The 17,531-nt window shown below is 46.2% G+C and overlaps 1 protein-coding gene across 1 annotated transcript in view; it reads left to right on the forward strand.

The window, feature by feature from the left end:
* LOC121556727 (dolichyl-diphosphooligosaccharide--protein glycosyltransferase subunit STT3B-like) overlaps window positions 1–17,531 on the forward strand; it is a 116,792-nt gene that overhangs the window by 74,592 nt on the left and 24,669 nt on the right. Inside the window, exons 2-4 of the mRNA XM_041870613.2 lie at window positions 11,340–11,448; window positions 14,947–15,234; window positions 16,948–17,013. Coding sequence (XP_041726547.1) covers window positions 11,340–11,448; window positions 14,947–15,234; window positions 16,948–17,013 — 463 coding nt within the window. The remainder of the gene's footprint in view (window positions 1–11,339; window positions 11,449–14,946; window positions 15,235–16,947; window positions 17,014–17,531) is intronic.

Consider the following 17,531-nt stretch of genomic DNA (forward strand, 5'->3'; position numbering starts at 1 on the left):
TTAGGAAATGGAAGACATACAAGACCACTGATAATCTCCCTCGATCTGGGGCTCCACGCAAGATCTCACCCCGTGGGGTCAAAATGAACACAAGAAAGGTGAGCAAAAATCCCAGAACCACACGGGGGGACCTAGTGAATGACCTGCAGAGAGCTGGGACCAAAGTAACAAAGCCTACCATCAGTAACACACTACGCCGCCAGAGACTCAAATCCTGCAGTGCCAGACTTGTCCCCCTGCTTAAGCCAGTACATGTCCAGGCCCATCTGAAGTTTGCTAGAGTGCATTTGGATGATCCAGAAGAGGATTGGGAGAATGTCATATGGTCAGATGAAACCAAAATAGTAAAAACTCAACTCGTCGTGTTTGGAGGACAAAGAATGCTGAGTTGCATCCAAAGAACACCATACCTACTGTGAAGCATGGGGGTGGAAACATCATGCTTTGGGGCTGTTTTTCTGCAAAGGGACCAGGACGACTGATCTGTGTAAAGTAAAGAATGAATGGGGCCATGTATTGTGAGATTTTGAGTGAAAACCTCCTTCCATCAGCAAGGGCATTGAAGATGAAACGTGGCTGGGTCTTTCAGCATGACAATGATCCCAAACACACCGCCCGGGCAACGAAGGAGTGGCTTCGTAAGAAGCATTTCAAGGTCCTGGAGTGGCCTAGCCAGTCTCCAGATCTCAACCCCATAGAAAATCTTTGGAGGGAGTTGAAAGTCTGTGTTGCCCAGCGACAGCCCCAAAACATCACTGCTCTAGAGGAGATCTGCATGGAGGAATGGGCCAAAATACCAGCAACAGTGTGTGAAAACCTTGTGAAGACTTACAGAAAACGTTTGACCTGTGTCATTGCCAACAAAGGGTATATAACAAAGTATTGAGAAACTTTTGTTATTGACCAAATACTTATTTTCCACCATAATTTGCAAATAAATGCATTAAAAATCCTACAATGTGATTTTCTGGATTTTTTTCCCTCAATTTGTCTGTCATAGTTGCCGTGTACCTATGATGAAAATTACAGGCCTCTCTCATCTTTTTAAGTGGGAGAACTTGCACAATTGGTGGCTGACTAAATACTTTTTTCCCCCACTGTAGCCTTTCTTCTCTTGAGAGTCAGGTCTGCCTACGATTCTGACAGAATCTGTGCAGAAGATCTAGGTGCTACTGTAGGCCCTCCTTGGTTGGTGACCGAAACACTAGATCATCTGCAAACAGTAGACATTTGATTTCTGAGTCCAGTAGGTTGAGGCCAGGTGCTGCAGACTGTTCTAGTGTCCTTGCCAATTCGTTGATATAGATGTTGAAGAGGGTGGGGCTTAAACTGCATCCCTGTCTCACCCCATGGCCCTGAGGAAAGAAATCTGTGTGTTTATTGCCAATTTTAACTGCACACTGGTTGTTTGTGTTCATGGATTTTATAATGTTGTATGTTTTTCTCCCCCTACATCCCCTCCCTCCCTCCTCCTACATCCCCTCCCTCCCCCTACATCCCCTCCCGCCTCCTACATCCCCTCCCTCCCCCTACATCCCCTCCCTCCTCCTACATCCCCTCCCCTACATCCCCCCCTACAGATCATGTCTTCACTACTCCACTACCAGTCAGATAGCTACTGGGTTACAGATCATGTCTTCACTACTCCATTACCAGTCAGATAGCTACTGGGTTACAGATCATGTCTTCACTACTCCACTACCAGTCAGATAGCTACTGGGTTACAGATCATGTATTCACTACTCCACTACCAGTCAGATAGCTACTGGGTTGATAAATCTGTGTGTTTATTGCCAATTTTAACTGCACACTGGTTGTTTGTGTTCATGGATTTTATAATGTTTTATGTTTTTCTCCCCCTACATCCCCTCCCTCCCTCCTCCTACATCCCCTCCCTCCCCCTACATCCCCTCCCTCCTCCTACATCCCCTCCCTCCCCCCTACATCCCCTCCCTCCTCCTCCATCCCCTCCCTCCTCCTCCATCCCCCCCCTCCCCTACATCCCCTCCCTCCTCCTACATCCCCTCCCCTACATCCCCCCTCCCCTCCTTCCTCCTATACTCCTGTGCCCCCTCCCCTCCCTCCCTCCTATACTCCTGCGCCCCCTCCCTCCTCCTATACTCCTGCGCCCCCTCCCCTCCCTCCCCTACACCCCTGCGTCCCCTCCCCTCCCTTCCCTCCTCCTATACTCTTGCGCCCTCCCCTCCTCTGCCTCCCTGACACTCCCTCCCGCTCTTCTCTTCTCTCCGTCTCTCTCCACTAACAAACAGTCGTTCCAGCCCACTGCAGATCAATGAAACATTTGATAGCAGAAGGAAAGACTATCTACGTATATCTTCATGGGGTGTGAAATTGAGTTTTTACTAAAACGAGAGGGGAGTTTTGGAGAGATGGAGGGAGAGATGTGGATGGAGGGAGCAATGAATGGAAAGCGGCCCGTTACTAGAGAGGAAATAATTAAACTTCATTGCTTTCATGTTGACTGCTCAGTCTACCCTACGCTGCTCCCTCCCTCCCTCTGCCTCCCTCCCTCCCTCAGCCTCCATTCCTCAGCCCTGCCCTGCCTCCTACTGTGGTTAGTAGTTTCCCTACTCCATTACCAGTCAGATAGCTACTGGGTTACAGATCATGTCTTCACTACTCCACTACCAGTCAGATAGCCACTGGGTTACAGATCATGTCTTCACTACTCCACTACCAGTCAGATAGCTACTGGGTTACAGATCATGTCTTCACTACTCCACTACCAGTCAGATAGCCACTGGGTTACAGATCATGTCTTCACTACTCCACTACCAGACAGATAGCTACTGGGTTACAGATCATGTCTTCACTACTCCACTACCAGTCAGATAGCCACTGGGTTACAGATCATGTCTTCACTACTCCATTACCAGTCAGATAGCTACTGGGTTACAGATCATGTCTTCACTACTCCACTACCAGTCAGATAGCTACTGGGTTACAGATCATGTCTTCACTACTCCACTACCAGTCAGATAGCTATTGGGTTACAGATCATGTCTTCACTACTCCACTACCAGTCAGATAGCTACTGGGTTACAGATCATGTCTTCACTACTATATGTGTGTGTGTGTGTGTGTGTGTGTACATATGTGTGTGTGTGTATATATGTATGTATGTATGTATGTATGTATGTATATATATATATATATAATGTATATGTATATATCAAATCAAATCAAATTGTATTTGCCACATACGCCGAATACAACAGGTGTAGACATTACCGTGAAATGCTTACTTACAGCCCTTAACCAACAATGCATTTATTTCTTAATAAAAAAGTAAAATAAAACAACAACAACAAAAAAGTGTTGAGAAAAAAAGAGCAGAAGTAAAATAAAATAACAGTAGGGAGGCTATATATACAGGGGGGTACCGGTGCAGAGTTAATGTGCGGTTGAGGTAATATGTACATGTGGGTAGAGTTAATGTGACTATGCATAAATAAATAACAGAGTAGCAGCAGCGTATAAAGATGGGGTGGGGTTGGGGGGGCAGTGCAAATAGTACGGGTAGCCATGGTTAGCTGTTCAGGAGTCTTATGGCTTGGGGGTAGAAGCTGTTAAGAAGCCTTTTTGACCTAGACTTGGTGCTCCGGTACCACTTGCTCTGCGGTAGCAGAGAGAACAGTCTATGACTAGGGTGGCTGGAGTCTTTGACAATTTTTAGGGCCTTCCTCTGACACCGCCTTGTATAGAGGTCCTGGGTGGCAGGAAGCTTGGCCCCAGTGATGTACTGGGCCGTACGCACTACCCTCTGTAGTGCCTTGCGGTCGGAGGCCGAGCAGTTGCTATACCAGGCGATGATACAACCAGTCAGGATGCTCTCGATGGTGCAGCTGTATAACTTTTTGAGGATCTGAGGACCCATGCCAAATCTTTTCACTCTCCTGAGGGGGAATAGGCTTTGTCGTGCCCTCTTCACGATTGTCTTGGTGTGTTTGGACCATGATAGTTCGTTGCTGATGTGGACACCAAGGAACTTGAAGCTCTCAACCTGTTCCACTACAGCCCCGTCGATGAGAATGGGGGCGTGCTCAGTCCTCTTTTTTTCCCCTGTAATCCACAATCATCTCCTTTGTCTTGGTCACGTTGAGGGAGAGGTTGTTATCCTGGCACCACACGGCCAGGTCTCTGACCTCCTCCCTATAGGCTGTCTCATTGTTGTCGGTGATCAGGCCTACCACTGTTGTGTCGTCGGCAAACTTAATGATGGTGTTGGAGTCGTGCCTGGCCATGCAGTCATGGGTGAACAGGGAGTACAGGAGGGGACTGAGCACGCACCCCTGAGGGGCCCCCGTGTTGAGGATCAGCGTGGCAGATGTGTTGTTCCCTACCCTTACCACCTGGGGGTGGCCCATCAGGAAGTCCAGGATCCAGTTGCAGAGGGAGGTGTTTAGTCCCAGGATCCTTAGCTTAGTGATGAGCTTTGAGGGCACTATGGTGTTGAACGCTGAGCTGTAGTCAATGAATAGCATTCTCACGTAGGTGTTCCTCTTGTCCAGGTGGGACAACCTACTCATTCAAGGGTTTTTCTTTATTTGTACTATTTCCTACATTGTAGAATACTAGTGAAGACATCAAAACTATGAAATAACACATATGGAATCATGTAGTAACCAAAAAAGTACTAAACAAATCAAAATATATTTTAAGCTTTTAGATTCTTCAAAGTACATATATATACATATACGTCATTTAGCAGACGCTCTTATCCAGAGCGACTTACATGAGCAATTAGGGTTAAGTGCCTTGCTCAAGGGCACATCGGCAGATTTTTCACCTAGTTGGCTCGGGGATTAGAACCAGCGACCTTTCGATAACTGGCACAACGCTCTTAACCACTAAGCTACCTGCCACCCTTTGCCTTGATGTGTGTATATATATATATATATATATATATATATATATACAGTGGGGAGAACAAGTATTTGATACACTGCCGATTTTGCAGGTTTTCCTACTTACAAAGCATGTAGAGGTCTGTAATTTTTATCATAGGTACACTTCAACTGTGAGAGACGGAATCTAAAACAAAAATCCAGAAAATCACATTGTATGATTTTTAAGTAATTAATTTGCATTTTATTGCATGACATAAGTATTTGATACATCAGAAAAGCAGAACTTAATATTTGGTACAGAAACCTTTGTTTGCAATTACAGAGATCATACGTTTCCTGTAGGTCTTGACCAGGTTTGCACACACTGCAGCAGGGATTTTGGCCCACTCCTCCATACAGACCTTCTCCAGATCCTTCAGGTTTTGGGGCTGTCGCTGGGCAATACGGACTTTCAGCTCCCTCCAAAGATGTTCTATTGGGTTCAGGTCTGGAGACTGGCTAGGCCACTCCAGGACCTTGAGATGCTTCTTATGGAGCCACTCCTTAGTTGCCCTGGCTGTGTGTTTCGGGTCGTTGTCATGCTGGAAGACCCAGCCACGACTCATCTTCAATGCTCTTACTGAGGGAAGGAGGTTGTTGGCCAAGATCTCGCGATACCTGGCCCCATCCATCCTCCCCTCAATTCGGTGCAGTCGTCCGGTCCCCTTTGCAGAAAAGCATCCCCAAAGAATGATGTTTCCACCTCCATGCTTCACGGTTGGGATGGTGTTCTTGGGGTTGTACTCATCCTTCTTCTTCCTCCAAACACGACGAGGGGAGTTTAGACCAAAAAGCTCTATTTTTGTCTCATCAGACCACATTACCTTCTCCCATTCCTCCTCTGGATCATCCAGATGGTCATTGGCAAACTTCAGACGGGCCTGGACATGCGCTGGCTTGAGCAGGGGGACCTTGCGTGCGCTGCAGGTATTTAATCCATGACGGCGTAGTGTGTTACTAATGGTTTTCTTTGAGACTGTGGTCCCAGCTCTCTTCAGGTCATTGACCAGGTCCTGCTGTGTAGTTCTGGGCTGATCCCTCACCTTCCTCATGATCATTGATGCCCCATGAGGTGAGATCTTGCATGGAGCCCCAGACCGAGGGTGATTGACCGTCATCTTGCACTTCTTCCATTTTCTAATAATTGCGCCAACATTATGCTTTGGGGGTGTTTTTCTGCTAAGGGGACAGGACAACTTCACCGCATCAAAGGGACGATGGACGGGGCCATGTACCGTCAAATCTTGGGTGAGAACCTCCTTCCTCAGCCAGGGCATTAAAAATGGGTCGTAGATGGGTATTCCAGCATGACAATGACCCAAAACACTAGGCCAAGGCAACAAAGGAGTGGCTCAAGAAGAAGCACATTAATGTCCTGGAGTGGCCTAGCCAGTCTCCAGACCTTAATCTCATAGAAAATCTGTGAAGGGAGCTGAAGGTTCGAGTTGCCAAACGTCAGCCTTGAAACCTTAATGACTTGGAAAAGATCTGCAAAGAGGAGTGGGAAAAAATCCCTCCTGAGATGTGTGCAAACCTTTGTGGCCAACTACAAGAAACGTCTGACCTCTATGATTGCCAACAAGGGTTTTGCCACCAAGTACTAAGTCATGTTTTGCAGAGGGGTCAAATACTTATTTCCCTCATTAAAATGCAAATCAATTTATAACATTTTTGACATGCGTTTCTCTGGATTTTTTTGTTGTTATTCTGTCTCTCACTGTTCAAATAAACCTACCATTAAAATTATAGACTTATCATGTCTTTGTCAATGGGCAAACGTACAAAATCAGCAGGGGATCAAATACTTTTTTCCCTCACTGTATATACAGTGGGGGAAAAAAGTATTTAGTCAGCCACCAATTGTGCAAGTTCTCCCACTTAAAAAGATGAGAGAGGCCTGTAATTTTCATCATAGGTACACGTCAACTATGTCAGACAAATTGAGAGAAAAAAATCCAGAAAATCACATTGTAGGATTTTTAATGAATTTATTTGCAAATTATGGTGGAAAATAAGTATTTGGTCACCTACAAACAAGCAAGATTTCTGGCTCTCACAGACCTGTAACTTCTTCTTTAAGAGGCTCCTCTGTCCTCCACTCGTTACCTGTATTAATGGCACCTGTTTGAACTTGTTATCAGTATAAAAGACACCTGTCCACAACCTCAAACAGTCACACTCCAAACTCCACTATGGCCAAGACCAAAGAGCTGTCAAAGGACACCAGAAACAAAAGTGTAGACCTGCACCAGGCTGGGAAGACTGAATCTGCAATAGCTAAGCATCTTGGTTTGAAGAAATCAACTGTGGGAGCAATTATTAGGAAATGGAAGACATACAAGACCACTGATAATCTCCCTCGATCTGGGGCTCCACGCAAGATCTCACCCCGTGGGGTCAAAATGATCACAAGAACGGTGAGCAAAAATCCCAGAACCACACGGGGGGACCTAGTGAATGACCTGCAGAGAGCTGGGACCAAAGTAACAAAGCCTACCATCAGTAACACACTACGCAGCCAGGGATTCAAATCCTGCAGTGCCAGACGTGTCCCCCTGCTTAAGCCAGTACATGTCCAGGGCCGTCTGAAGTTTGCTAGAGTGCATTTGGATGATCCAGAAGAGGATTGGGAGAATGTCATATGGTCAGATGAAACCAAAATATAACTTTTTGGTAAAAACTCAACTCGTCGTGTTTGGAGGACAAAGGATGGTGAGTTGCATCCAAAGAACACCATACCTACTGTGAAGCATGGGGGTGGAAACATCATGCTTTGGAGCTGTTTTTCTGCAAATCAATCAATCAATCAATCAATTTTATTTTATATAGCCCTTCGTACATCAGCTAATATCTCGAAGTGCTGTACAGAAACCCAGCCTAAAACCCCAAACAGCTAGTAATGCAGGTGTAGAAGCACGGTGGCTAGGAAAAACTCCCTAGAAAGGCCAAAACCTAGGAAGAAACCTAGAGAGGAACCAGGCTATGAGGGGTGGCCAGTCCTCTTCTGGCTGTGCCGGGTGGAGATTATAACAGAACCATACCAAGATGCAAAGGGACCAGAACGACTGATCCGTGTAAAGGAAAGAATGAATGGGGCCATGTATCGTGAGATTTTGAGTGAAAACCTCCTTCCATCAGCAAGGGCATTGAAGATGAAACGTGGCTGGGTCTTTCAGCATGACAATGATCCCAAACACACTGCCCGGGCAACGAAGGAGTGGCTTTATAAGAAGCATTTCAAGGTCCTGGAGTGGCCTAGCCAGTCTCCAGATCTCAACCCCATAGAAAATCTTTGGAGGGAGTTGAAAGTCCGTGTTGCCCAGCGACAGCCCCAAAACCTGAAGGATCTGGAGAAGGTCTGTATGGAGGAGCGACAGCCCCAAAACATCACTGCTCTAGAGGAGATCTGCATGGAGGAATGGGCCAAAATACCAGCAACAGTGTGTGAAAACCTTGTGAAGACTTACAGAAAACGTTTGACCTGTGTCATTGCCAACAAAGGGTATATAACAAAGTATTGAGAAACTTTTGTTATTGACCAAATACTTATTTTCCACCATAATTTGCAAATAAATTCATTAAAAATCCTACAATGTGATTTTCTGGAAATGTTTTTCTCATTTTGTCTGTCATAGTTGACGTGTACCTATGATGAAAATTACAGGCCTCTCTCATCTTTTTAAGTGGGAGAACTTGCACAATTGGTGGCTGACTAAATACTTTTTTCCCCCACTGTATATATATATATATATACACACACACACACAGTACCAGTATATATACATACACACAGTATTTCCTACATTGTAGAATAATAGTGAAGACATCAAAACTATGAAATAACACATATGGAATCATGTAGTAACCAAAAAAGTACTAAACAAATCAAAATATATTTTAAGCTTTTAGATTCTTCAAAGTAGCCACCCTTTGCCTTGATGACAGCTTTGCACAATCTTGCCATTCTCTCAACCAGCTTCATGACGTAGTCACCTGGAATGCATGTCAATTAACAGGTGTGCCTTGTTAAAAGTTAATTTGTGAAATTTATTTGAGCCAATTAGTTGTGTTGTGACAAGGTAGGGGTGGTATACAGAAGATATCCCTATTTGGTAAAATGCCAAGTCCATATTATGGCAAGAACAGCTCAAATAAGCAAAGAGAAACAGGTCAGTCAATCCGGAATATTTCAAGAACTTTGAAAGTTTCTTCAAGTGCAGTGGCAAAAACCATCAAGCGCTATGATGAAACTGGCTCTCATGAGGACCACCACAGGAAAAGAAGACCCAGAGTTACCTCTGCTGCAGAGGATAAGTTCATTAGAGTTAACTGCACCTCAGATTGCAGCCAAAATAAATTCTTCACAGAGTTCAAGTAACAGACACATCTCAACATCAACTGTTCAGAGGAGACTGCGTGAATCAGGCCTTCATGGTCGAATTGCTTCAAAGAAACCACTACTAAAGGACACCAATAAGAAGAAGAGACGTGCTTGGGCCAAGAAACACGAGCAATGGACATTAAAACGGTGGAATTTCTGTCCTTTGAGTCCAAATTTGAGATTTATGGTTCCAACCGCCGCGTCTTTGTGAAACGCAAAGTAGGTGAACGGATGATCTCCGCATGTGTGGTTCCCACCATGAAGCATGGGATGAGGAGGTGTGATGGTGTGGGGGTGCTTTGCTGGTGACACTGTCTGTGATTTATTTAGAATTCAAGGCACTTAACCAGCATGGCTACCACAGAATTCTGTAGCGATACACCATCCCATCTGGTTTGCGCTTAGTGGGACTATCATTTGTAGTATGTGTTGTAGTGTGTATCAGGTTGTTGTAGTGCAGTATGTATCAGGTTGTTGTAGTGCAGTATGTATCAGGTGGTTGTGTTGTAGTATGTATCAGGTGGTTGTGTTGTAGTATGTATCAGGTGGTTGTGTTGTAGTATGTATCAGGTGGTTGTAGTGTGTATCAGGTGGTTGTGTTGTAGTATGTATCAGGTGGTTGTAGTATGTATCAGGTGGTTGTGTTATAGTATGTATCAGGTGGTTGTGTTGTAGTATGTATCAGGTGCTTGTGTTGTAGTATGTATCAGGTGGTTGTGTTGTAGTATGTATCAGGTGCTTGTGTTGTAGTATGTATCAGGTGGTTGTAGTGTAGTGTGTATCAGGTGGTTGTGTTGTACAAACATTTGTTTCAGTCGTTCTCATGCAATTATGGAATACAATTGTTAAATGTCTTCCTTCACCACGGCTCAGTAGGGATATCTGTAACCATTGGTATTTTAGCTTTCCAATTTGAAATACCAAAACAAGATTTCGATGATAATTTTATAAAAACAAAACATATTTTGTTGGGTTAGACTGCTCTGTAACTACTTCATTATGATTTAGAACATGATCCAAGTTATCACGGCTGGATGTTGAGTCATCTAGCATACTCACGGCTGGATGTTGAGTCATCTAGCATACTCACGGCCGGATGTTGAGTCATCTAGCATACTCACGGCTGGATGTTGAGTCATCTAGCATGCTCACGGCTGGATGTTGAGTCATCTAGCATACTCACGGCCGGATGTTGAGTCATCTAGCATGCTCACGGCTGGATGTTGACTCATCTAGCATACTCACGGCTGGATGTTGAGTCATCTAGCATGCTCACGGCTGGATGTTGAGTCATCTAGCATGCTCACGGCTGGATGTTGAGTCATCTAGCATGCTCACGGCTGGATGTTGACTCATCTAGCATACTCACGGCTGGATGTTGAGTCATCTAGCATGCTCACGGCTGGATGTTGAGTCATCTAGCATACTCACGGCTGGATGTTGAGTCATCTAGCATGCTCATGGCTGGATGTTGAGTCATCTAGCATGCTCACGGCTGGATGTTGAGTCATCTAGCATTCTCACGGCTGGATGTTGAGTCATCTAGCATACTCACGGCTGGATGTTGAGTTCTCTCTCTGGAAACTACTGAGCTGTGGAGGATACCTGCTGGTTCTACCATGCTGATTATGCCATGCTGGTTCTACCTGCTGGTTCTACCATGCTGATTATACTATGCTGGTTCACCCTGATGGTGTTGTAGTGCAGCCTTCTGTCTAAAACCTCTGGGAGTGTTGGAGTGTTGGTGTTGGAGTGTTGGAGTGTTGGAGTGATGGAGTGATGGAGTGTTGTAGTGATGGAGTGTTGTAGTGATGGAGTGTTGTAGTGTTGTAGTGATGGAGTGTTGTAGTGATGGAGTGTTGTAGTGTTGTAGTGATGGAGTGTTGTAGTGATGGAGTGTTGTAGTGATGGTGTGTTGTAGTGATGTAGTGTTGTAGTGTTGTAGTTCAGCCTTCTGTCTTTGTTTCTCCTACTCTATTGATATAGTGATGTGGCTGCGTTTGTGTCTTCCATATACTAACAGTGTCTCTCTGTCTCCTGTGTTTCAGGTTCAACTACAGATCTACACACCATCTGACCATCAATGGCTTCTACGACTTCCTCAACTGGTTCGATGACAGGGCGTGGTACCCACTGGGCAGGATAGTGGGGGGCACGGTGAGTGAAATAACTAACGTTTTTGTGTGTGAGTGGATGGATTAGGAGTGGAAAGTAGCTCTCTATTTCTTTCTCTTTCACTCTCTCTGTTGTTTTCTTTCTCTCGATCTTGCTCTCTCGATCTTTTTCTCTCACACTCTCTCTTTCTCTAGCTTTCTTTCTGATTCTCTCCTCTTGTATTTTAGATCTACCCAGGCCCGATGGTCATGTTTTGCCAGTTGTGATAGACATGGATTTACCCTATCTTAGTTCTCTCTCTCTCTCTCTCTCTCTCTCTCTCTCTCTCTCTCTCTCTCTCTCTCTCTCTCTCTCTCTCTCTCTCTCTCCAGGTTTACCCAGGTCTGATGGTAACGGCTGGTCTCTCTCTCTCTCTCCAGGTTTACCCAGGTCTGATGGTAACGGCTGGTCTTTCTCTCTCCAGGTTTACCCAGGTCTGATGGTAACGGCTGGTCTCTCTCTCGCTGCAGGTTTACCCAGGTCTGATGGTAACGGCTGGTCTTTCTCTCTCTCTCTCTCCAGGTTTACCCAGGTCTGATGGTAATGGCTGGTCTCTCTCTGTCTTTCCAGGTTTACCCAGGTCTGATGGTAACGGCTGGTCTCTCTCTCTCTCTCACACTCCAGGTTTACCCAGGTCTGATGGTAACGGCTGGTCTCTCTCTCTCTCCAGGTTTACCCAGGTCTGATGGTAACGGCTGGTCTCTCTCTCTCGCTCCAGGTTTACCCAGGTCTGATGTTAACGGCTGGTCTCTCTCTCTCGCTCCAGGTTTACCCAGGTCTGATGGTAATGGCTGGTCTTTCTTTCTCTCTCTCTCTCTCTCTCCAGGTTTACCCAGGTCTGATGGTAACGGCTGGTCTCTCTCTCTCTCCAGGTTTACCCAGGTCTGATGGTAACGGCTGGTCTTTCTCCCTCTTTCTCTCTCCCGGTTTACCCAGGTCTGATGGTAACGGCTGGTCTCTCTCTGTCTTTCCAGGTTTACCCAGGTCTGATGGTAACGGCTGGTCTCTCTCTCTCTCTAGGTTTACCCAGGTCTGATGGTAATGGCTAGTCTCTCTCTCGCTCCAGATTTACCCAGGTCTGATGGTAACGGCTGGTCTTTCTCTCTCTCCAGGTTTACCCAGGTCTGATGGTAACGGCTGGTCTCTCTCTCTCTCTCCAGGTTTACCCAGGTCTGATGGTAACGGCTGGTCTTTCTCTCTCCAGGTTTACCCAGGTCTGATGCTAATGGCTGGTCTCTCTCTCTCTCCAGGTTTACCCAGGTCTGATGGTAACGGCTGGTCTTTCTCTCTCTCTCTCTCTCCAGGTTTACCCAGGTCTGATGGTAACGGCTGGTCTCTCTCTCTCTCCAGGTTTACCCAGGTCTGATGGTAACGGCTGGTCTTTCTCTCTCTTTCTCTCTCCCGGTTTACCCAGGTCTGATGGTAACGGCTGGTCTCTCTCTGTCTTTCCAGGTTTACCCAGGTCTGATGGTAACGGCTGGTCTCTCTCTCTCTCTAGGTTTACCCAGGTCTGATGGTAATGGCTAGTCTCTCTCTCGCTCCAGATTTACCCAGGTCTGATGGTAACGGCTGGTCTTTCTCTCTCTCCAGGTTTACCCAGGTCTGATGGTAACGGCTGGTCTCTCTCTCTCTCCAGGTTTACCCAGGTCTGATGGTAACGGCTGGTCTTTCTCTCTCCAGGTTTACCCAGGTCTGATGCTAATGGCTGGTCTCTCTCTCTCTCCAGGTTTACCCAGGTCTGATGGTAACGGCTGGTCTTTCTCTCTCTCTCTCCAGGTTTACCCAGGTCTGATGGTAACGGCTGGTCTTTCTCTCTCTCTCTCTCTCTCTCTCCAGGTTTACCCAGGTCTGATGGTAACGGCTGGTCTCTCTCTCTCTCCAGGGTTACCCAGGTCTGATGGTAACGGCTGGTCTCTCTCTCACTCCAGGTTTACCCAGGTCTGATGGTAACGGCTAGTCTCTCTCTCTCTCTCCAGGTTTACCCAGGTCTGATGGTAACGGCTGGTCTCTCTCTCTCTCCAGGGTTACCCAGGTCTGATGGTAACGGCTGGTCTCTCTCTCACTCCAGGTTTACCCAGGTCTGATGGTAACGGCTGGTCTCTCTCTCTCTCCAGGTTTACCCAGGTCTGATGGTAATGGCTAGTCTCTCTCTCTCTCTCCAGGTTTACCCAGGTCTGATGGTAATGGCTGGTCTCTCTCTGTCTTTCCAGGTTTACCCAGGTCTGATGGTAACGGCTGGTCTCTCTCTCTCTCTAGGTTTACCCAGGTCTGATGGTAATGGCTGGTCTCTCTCTCGCTCCAGATTTACCCAGGTCTGATGGTAACGGCTGGTCTTTTTCTCTCTCTCTCTCTCTCTCTCTCTCCAGGTTTACCCAGGTCTGATGGTAACGGCTGGTCTCTCTCTCTCTCTCCAGGTTTACCCAGGTCTGATGGTAACGGCTGGTCTTTCTCTCTCCAGGTTTACCCAGGTCTGATGCTAATGGCTGGTCTCTCTCTCTCTCTCCAGGTTTACCCAGGTCTGATGGTAACGGCTGGTCTTTCTCTCTCTCTCTCTCTCCAGGTTTACCCAGGTCTGATGGTAACGGCTGGTCTTTCTCTCTCTCTCTCTCTCTCTCTCACTCCAGGTTTACCCAGGTCTGATGGTAACGGCTGGTCTCTCTCTCTCTCCAGGTTTACCCAGGTCTGATGGTAACGGCTAGTCTCTCTCTCTCTCTCCAGGTTTACCCAGGTCTGATGGTAATGGCTGGTCTCTCTCTGTCTTTCCAGGTTTACCCAGGTCTGATGGTAACGGCTGGTCTCTCTCTCACTCCTGGTTTACCCAGGTCTGATGGTAACGGCTGGTCTCTCTCTCTCTCCAGGTTTACCCAGGTCTGATGGTAACGGCTAGTCTCTCTCTCGCTCTAGATTTACCCAGGTCTGATGGTAACGGCTGGTCTCTCTCTCTCTCCAGGTTTACCCAGGTCTGATGGTAATGGCTGGTCTCTCTCTGTCTTTCCAGGTTTACCCAGGTCTGATGGTAACGGCTGGTCTCTCTCTCTCTCTCTCTCCCTCCAGGTTTACCCAGGTCTGATGGTAATGGCTGGTCTCTCTCTACAGGTTTACCCAGGTCTGATGGTAACGGCTGGTCTCTCTCTCTCTCTCCAGGTTTACCCAGGTCTGATGGTAACCGCTGGTCTCTCTCTCTCTCTCTCTCTCTCTCTCTCTCTCTCTCTCTCTCTCCCAGGTTTACCCAGGTCTGATGGTAACCGCTGTTCTCTCTCTCTCTCCAGGTTTACCCAGGTCTGATGGTAACTGCTGGTCTCTCTCTCTCTCCAGGTTTACCCAGGTCTGATTGTAACGGCTGGTCTCTCTTTCTCTCCAGGTTTACCCAGGTCTGATGGTAACGGCTGGTCTCTCTCTCTCTCCAGGTTTACCCAGGTCTGATGGTAATGGCTGGTCTCTCTCTGTCTTTCCAGGTTTACCCAGGTCTGATGGTAACGGCTGGTCTCTCTCTCTCTCCAGGTTTACCCAGGTCTGATGGTAACGGCTGGTCTCATCCACTATGTTCTAAACCTGCTCCACATCACAGTGCACATCCGAGACGTGTGTGTGTTCCTGGCGCCCGTCTTCAGCGGCCTCACGTCCATTGCCACCTTTCTGCTGACCCGCGAGCTCTGGAACCAGGGGGCAGGGCTTCTGGCGGCGTGCTTCATCGCTATTGTCCCCGGTTACATCTCCCGTTCCGTGGCGGGCTCCTTCGACAATGAGGGCATCGCCATCTTTGCCCTCCAGATTACCTACTATCTATGGGTTAGTGGAGACACAGCACTGCAACAGAACACACACTCTAGGGTTTAATATTGTCCCTAAAATCCCAAAAACATCCTTCCCAAGAAAATTGCAACCATACCGGTAATATCCCAGTATTCCTGTTCAATCTGGAAATGCTATTTAAAAGCATATAATAGCAGCGAAAACAATCTGACATGATTCTACCACTGATATGGAGAAATATGGACAGGAATCTAATGGTTTCTTGTTGTATTTGTCACAATTTAATCAACTCAAAGTTCTGTCAGTCACCACACTATATGTCAGTGATGTAGCCTAGTTTAAATGTAGGCCTAAAATATTGAGGTTATTGGTCTAGCGTTGTGATGACTGATCTAATGTATGAATGAAGCCAGAGAGTTAATATATGAGTTTCATGCAGCTATTCGCACGTGCATATTTAGTATTTTTGCATTAGTGCGGCAAACTTTTTTTATTTGTATTATTGGTCCACGGGACCTGTCATTATTTGTCTTGGGAAACGGGAAGGAGCTTGGTCGGGAAGTGCCGGGATACTGGTCACCAGTATTAAACCCAAACATACACACACACACACTGCAGGATTTAATTAGTGATTTTCCAGGGCAGATTTGGGGTGAATTCAGTTTAGGCATTAGCTCTGGGACAAGGTTACTCATCACATGTTTTTAGGCCACCAAACAACCTCTGCTACACATGCAGCTAAACATGCAACTTACTCTATCAACCCTTCCCATCCACTCTCATATATCCGCCATGCCACTTCTCAAAGACCTGTATAGGCTTCTCTCTTTAACTAGATGTATGTCTGATTGAGCAGCAACTGACAGACATAGACAGCCAGTCATCAAAGACAAGCGAGTGCAGTGCGTAGTTAATAAAGGATCTGATATCAAACTGACATCAGATAATAAGTAAAGCTTGGCTCCAATACTCTGTGTGTGTGTGTGTGTGTGTGTGTGTGTGAGGGGGGCTGTTTTGAACTACTGAATCCCTAGCCATCTCCCCTGCCTTACACAGCGTAGACAAACAAACAACAAATAGGGTAAACAAACCAACCAGCTCTCTCATCATTAATACCAGCTGTACCTTTCTAAGTGTTGTAACCATAGCAACATACCCCAGATACATTACTCTTCCTGTTGTTGACTTTATGTAATCGCTGGCTTTTATGGAACATTAATTTTACTGTTCCTGTTCAATATGCAGCTGCTCTATGCCTCTTTACTGTTCCTGTTCAATATGCAGCTGCTCTATGCCTCTTTACTGTTCCTGTTCAATATGCAGCTGCTATGTGCCTCTTTACTGTTCCTGTTCAATATGCAGCTGCTCTATGCCTCTTTACTGTTCCTGTTCAATATGCAGCTGCTCTATGCCTCTTTTTACTGTTCCTGTTCAGTATGCAGCTGCTCTAAGACTTATTTCTGTCGGAAGGTAAAACATTTTGTCACATTTTTCCACTGTGTGTGCATCTGAAATGGCACCTTATTTCCAATATCCGATCACTACTATGATCAGAGACTGGGGCTCATAGGGCTCTGGTTAAAGGTAGTTCACTACTGGGAGTAGGGAGTCATTTGGGACCCTCTGTGTATCTCACTACTGCTTTCTCTGGCCCCATTTTACTATCAAGTGTATTGGGGAAGTTTAAATGCAATGTTTGAATGAAGTGAGTGACGATATGAACCCTTTCCTCTCCTGTCTGTCTGTTAGGTGAAGTCAGTGAAGACTGGTTCAGTGTTCTGGGCCATCGGCTGCTGCCTCTCATACTTCTATATGGTGAGAGGACACACACGGACACACACACACACACGGACACACACATAAACACACCCACACACACACACACACGCGCGCTATCTGAATGGTGTTTTCAGTACAGTGACGGTCTTCAGGGACAGTGAACACAAAGCCAGTAACTGTAGCTGTGTATTTCCCATGCACTTTGAAGAGTAGATGCTGTGTCTGTAACTCATTATAACAGGTCTCCTTGTCCTCCCATTCAGATACGTACAGCAGCTGTCATCTCATTAATGAATTATGTCAAGTAAATACAGGAACAAACATCCATCATCATGCCTTAGCCCCTCAGGGAAAGCACAGTTATACACTCTGACACACTTTTAAATCCTGAGGTAACTGCAATGACTCTCTTTTCAAACCAGAGGTAACGGTAATGACTCTCTTTTAAATCCTGAGGTAACAGTAATGACTCTCTTTTCAAACCTGATGTAACAGTAATGACTCTCTTTTCAAACCTGAGGTAACTGTAATGACTCTTTTAAATATTGAGGTAA

The sequence above is a fragment of the Coregonus clupeaformis genome, unplaced genomic scaffold, assembly GCF_020615455.1.
Source record: "Coregonus clupeaformis isolate EN_2021a unplaced genomic scaffold, ASM2061545v1 scaf0380, whole genome shotgun sequence".
Classification (NCBI taxonomy): Eukaryota; Metazoa; Chordata; class Actinopteri; order Salmoniformes; family Salmonidae; genus Coregonus; species Coregonus clupeaformis.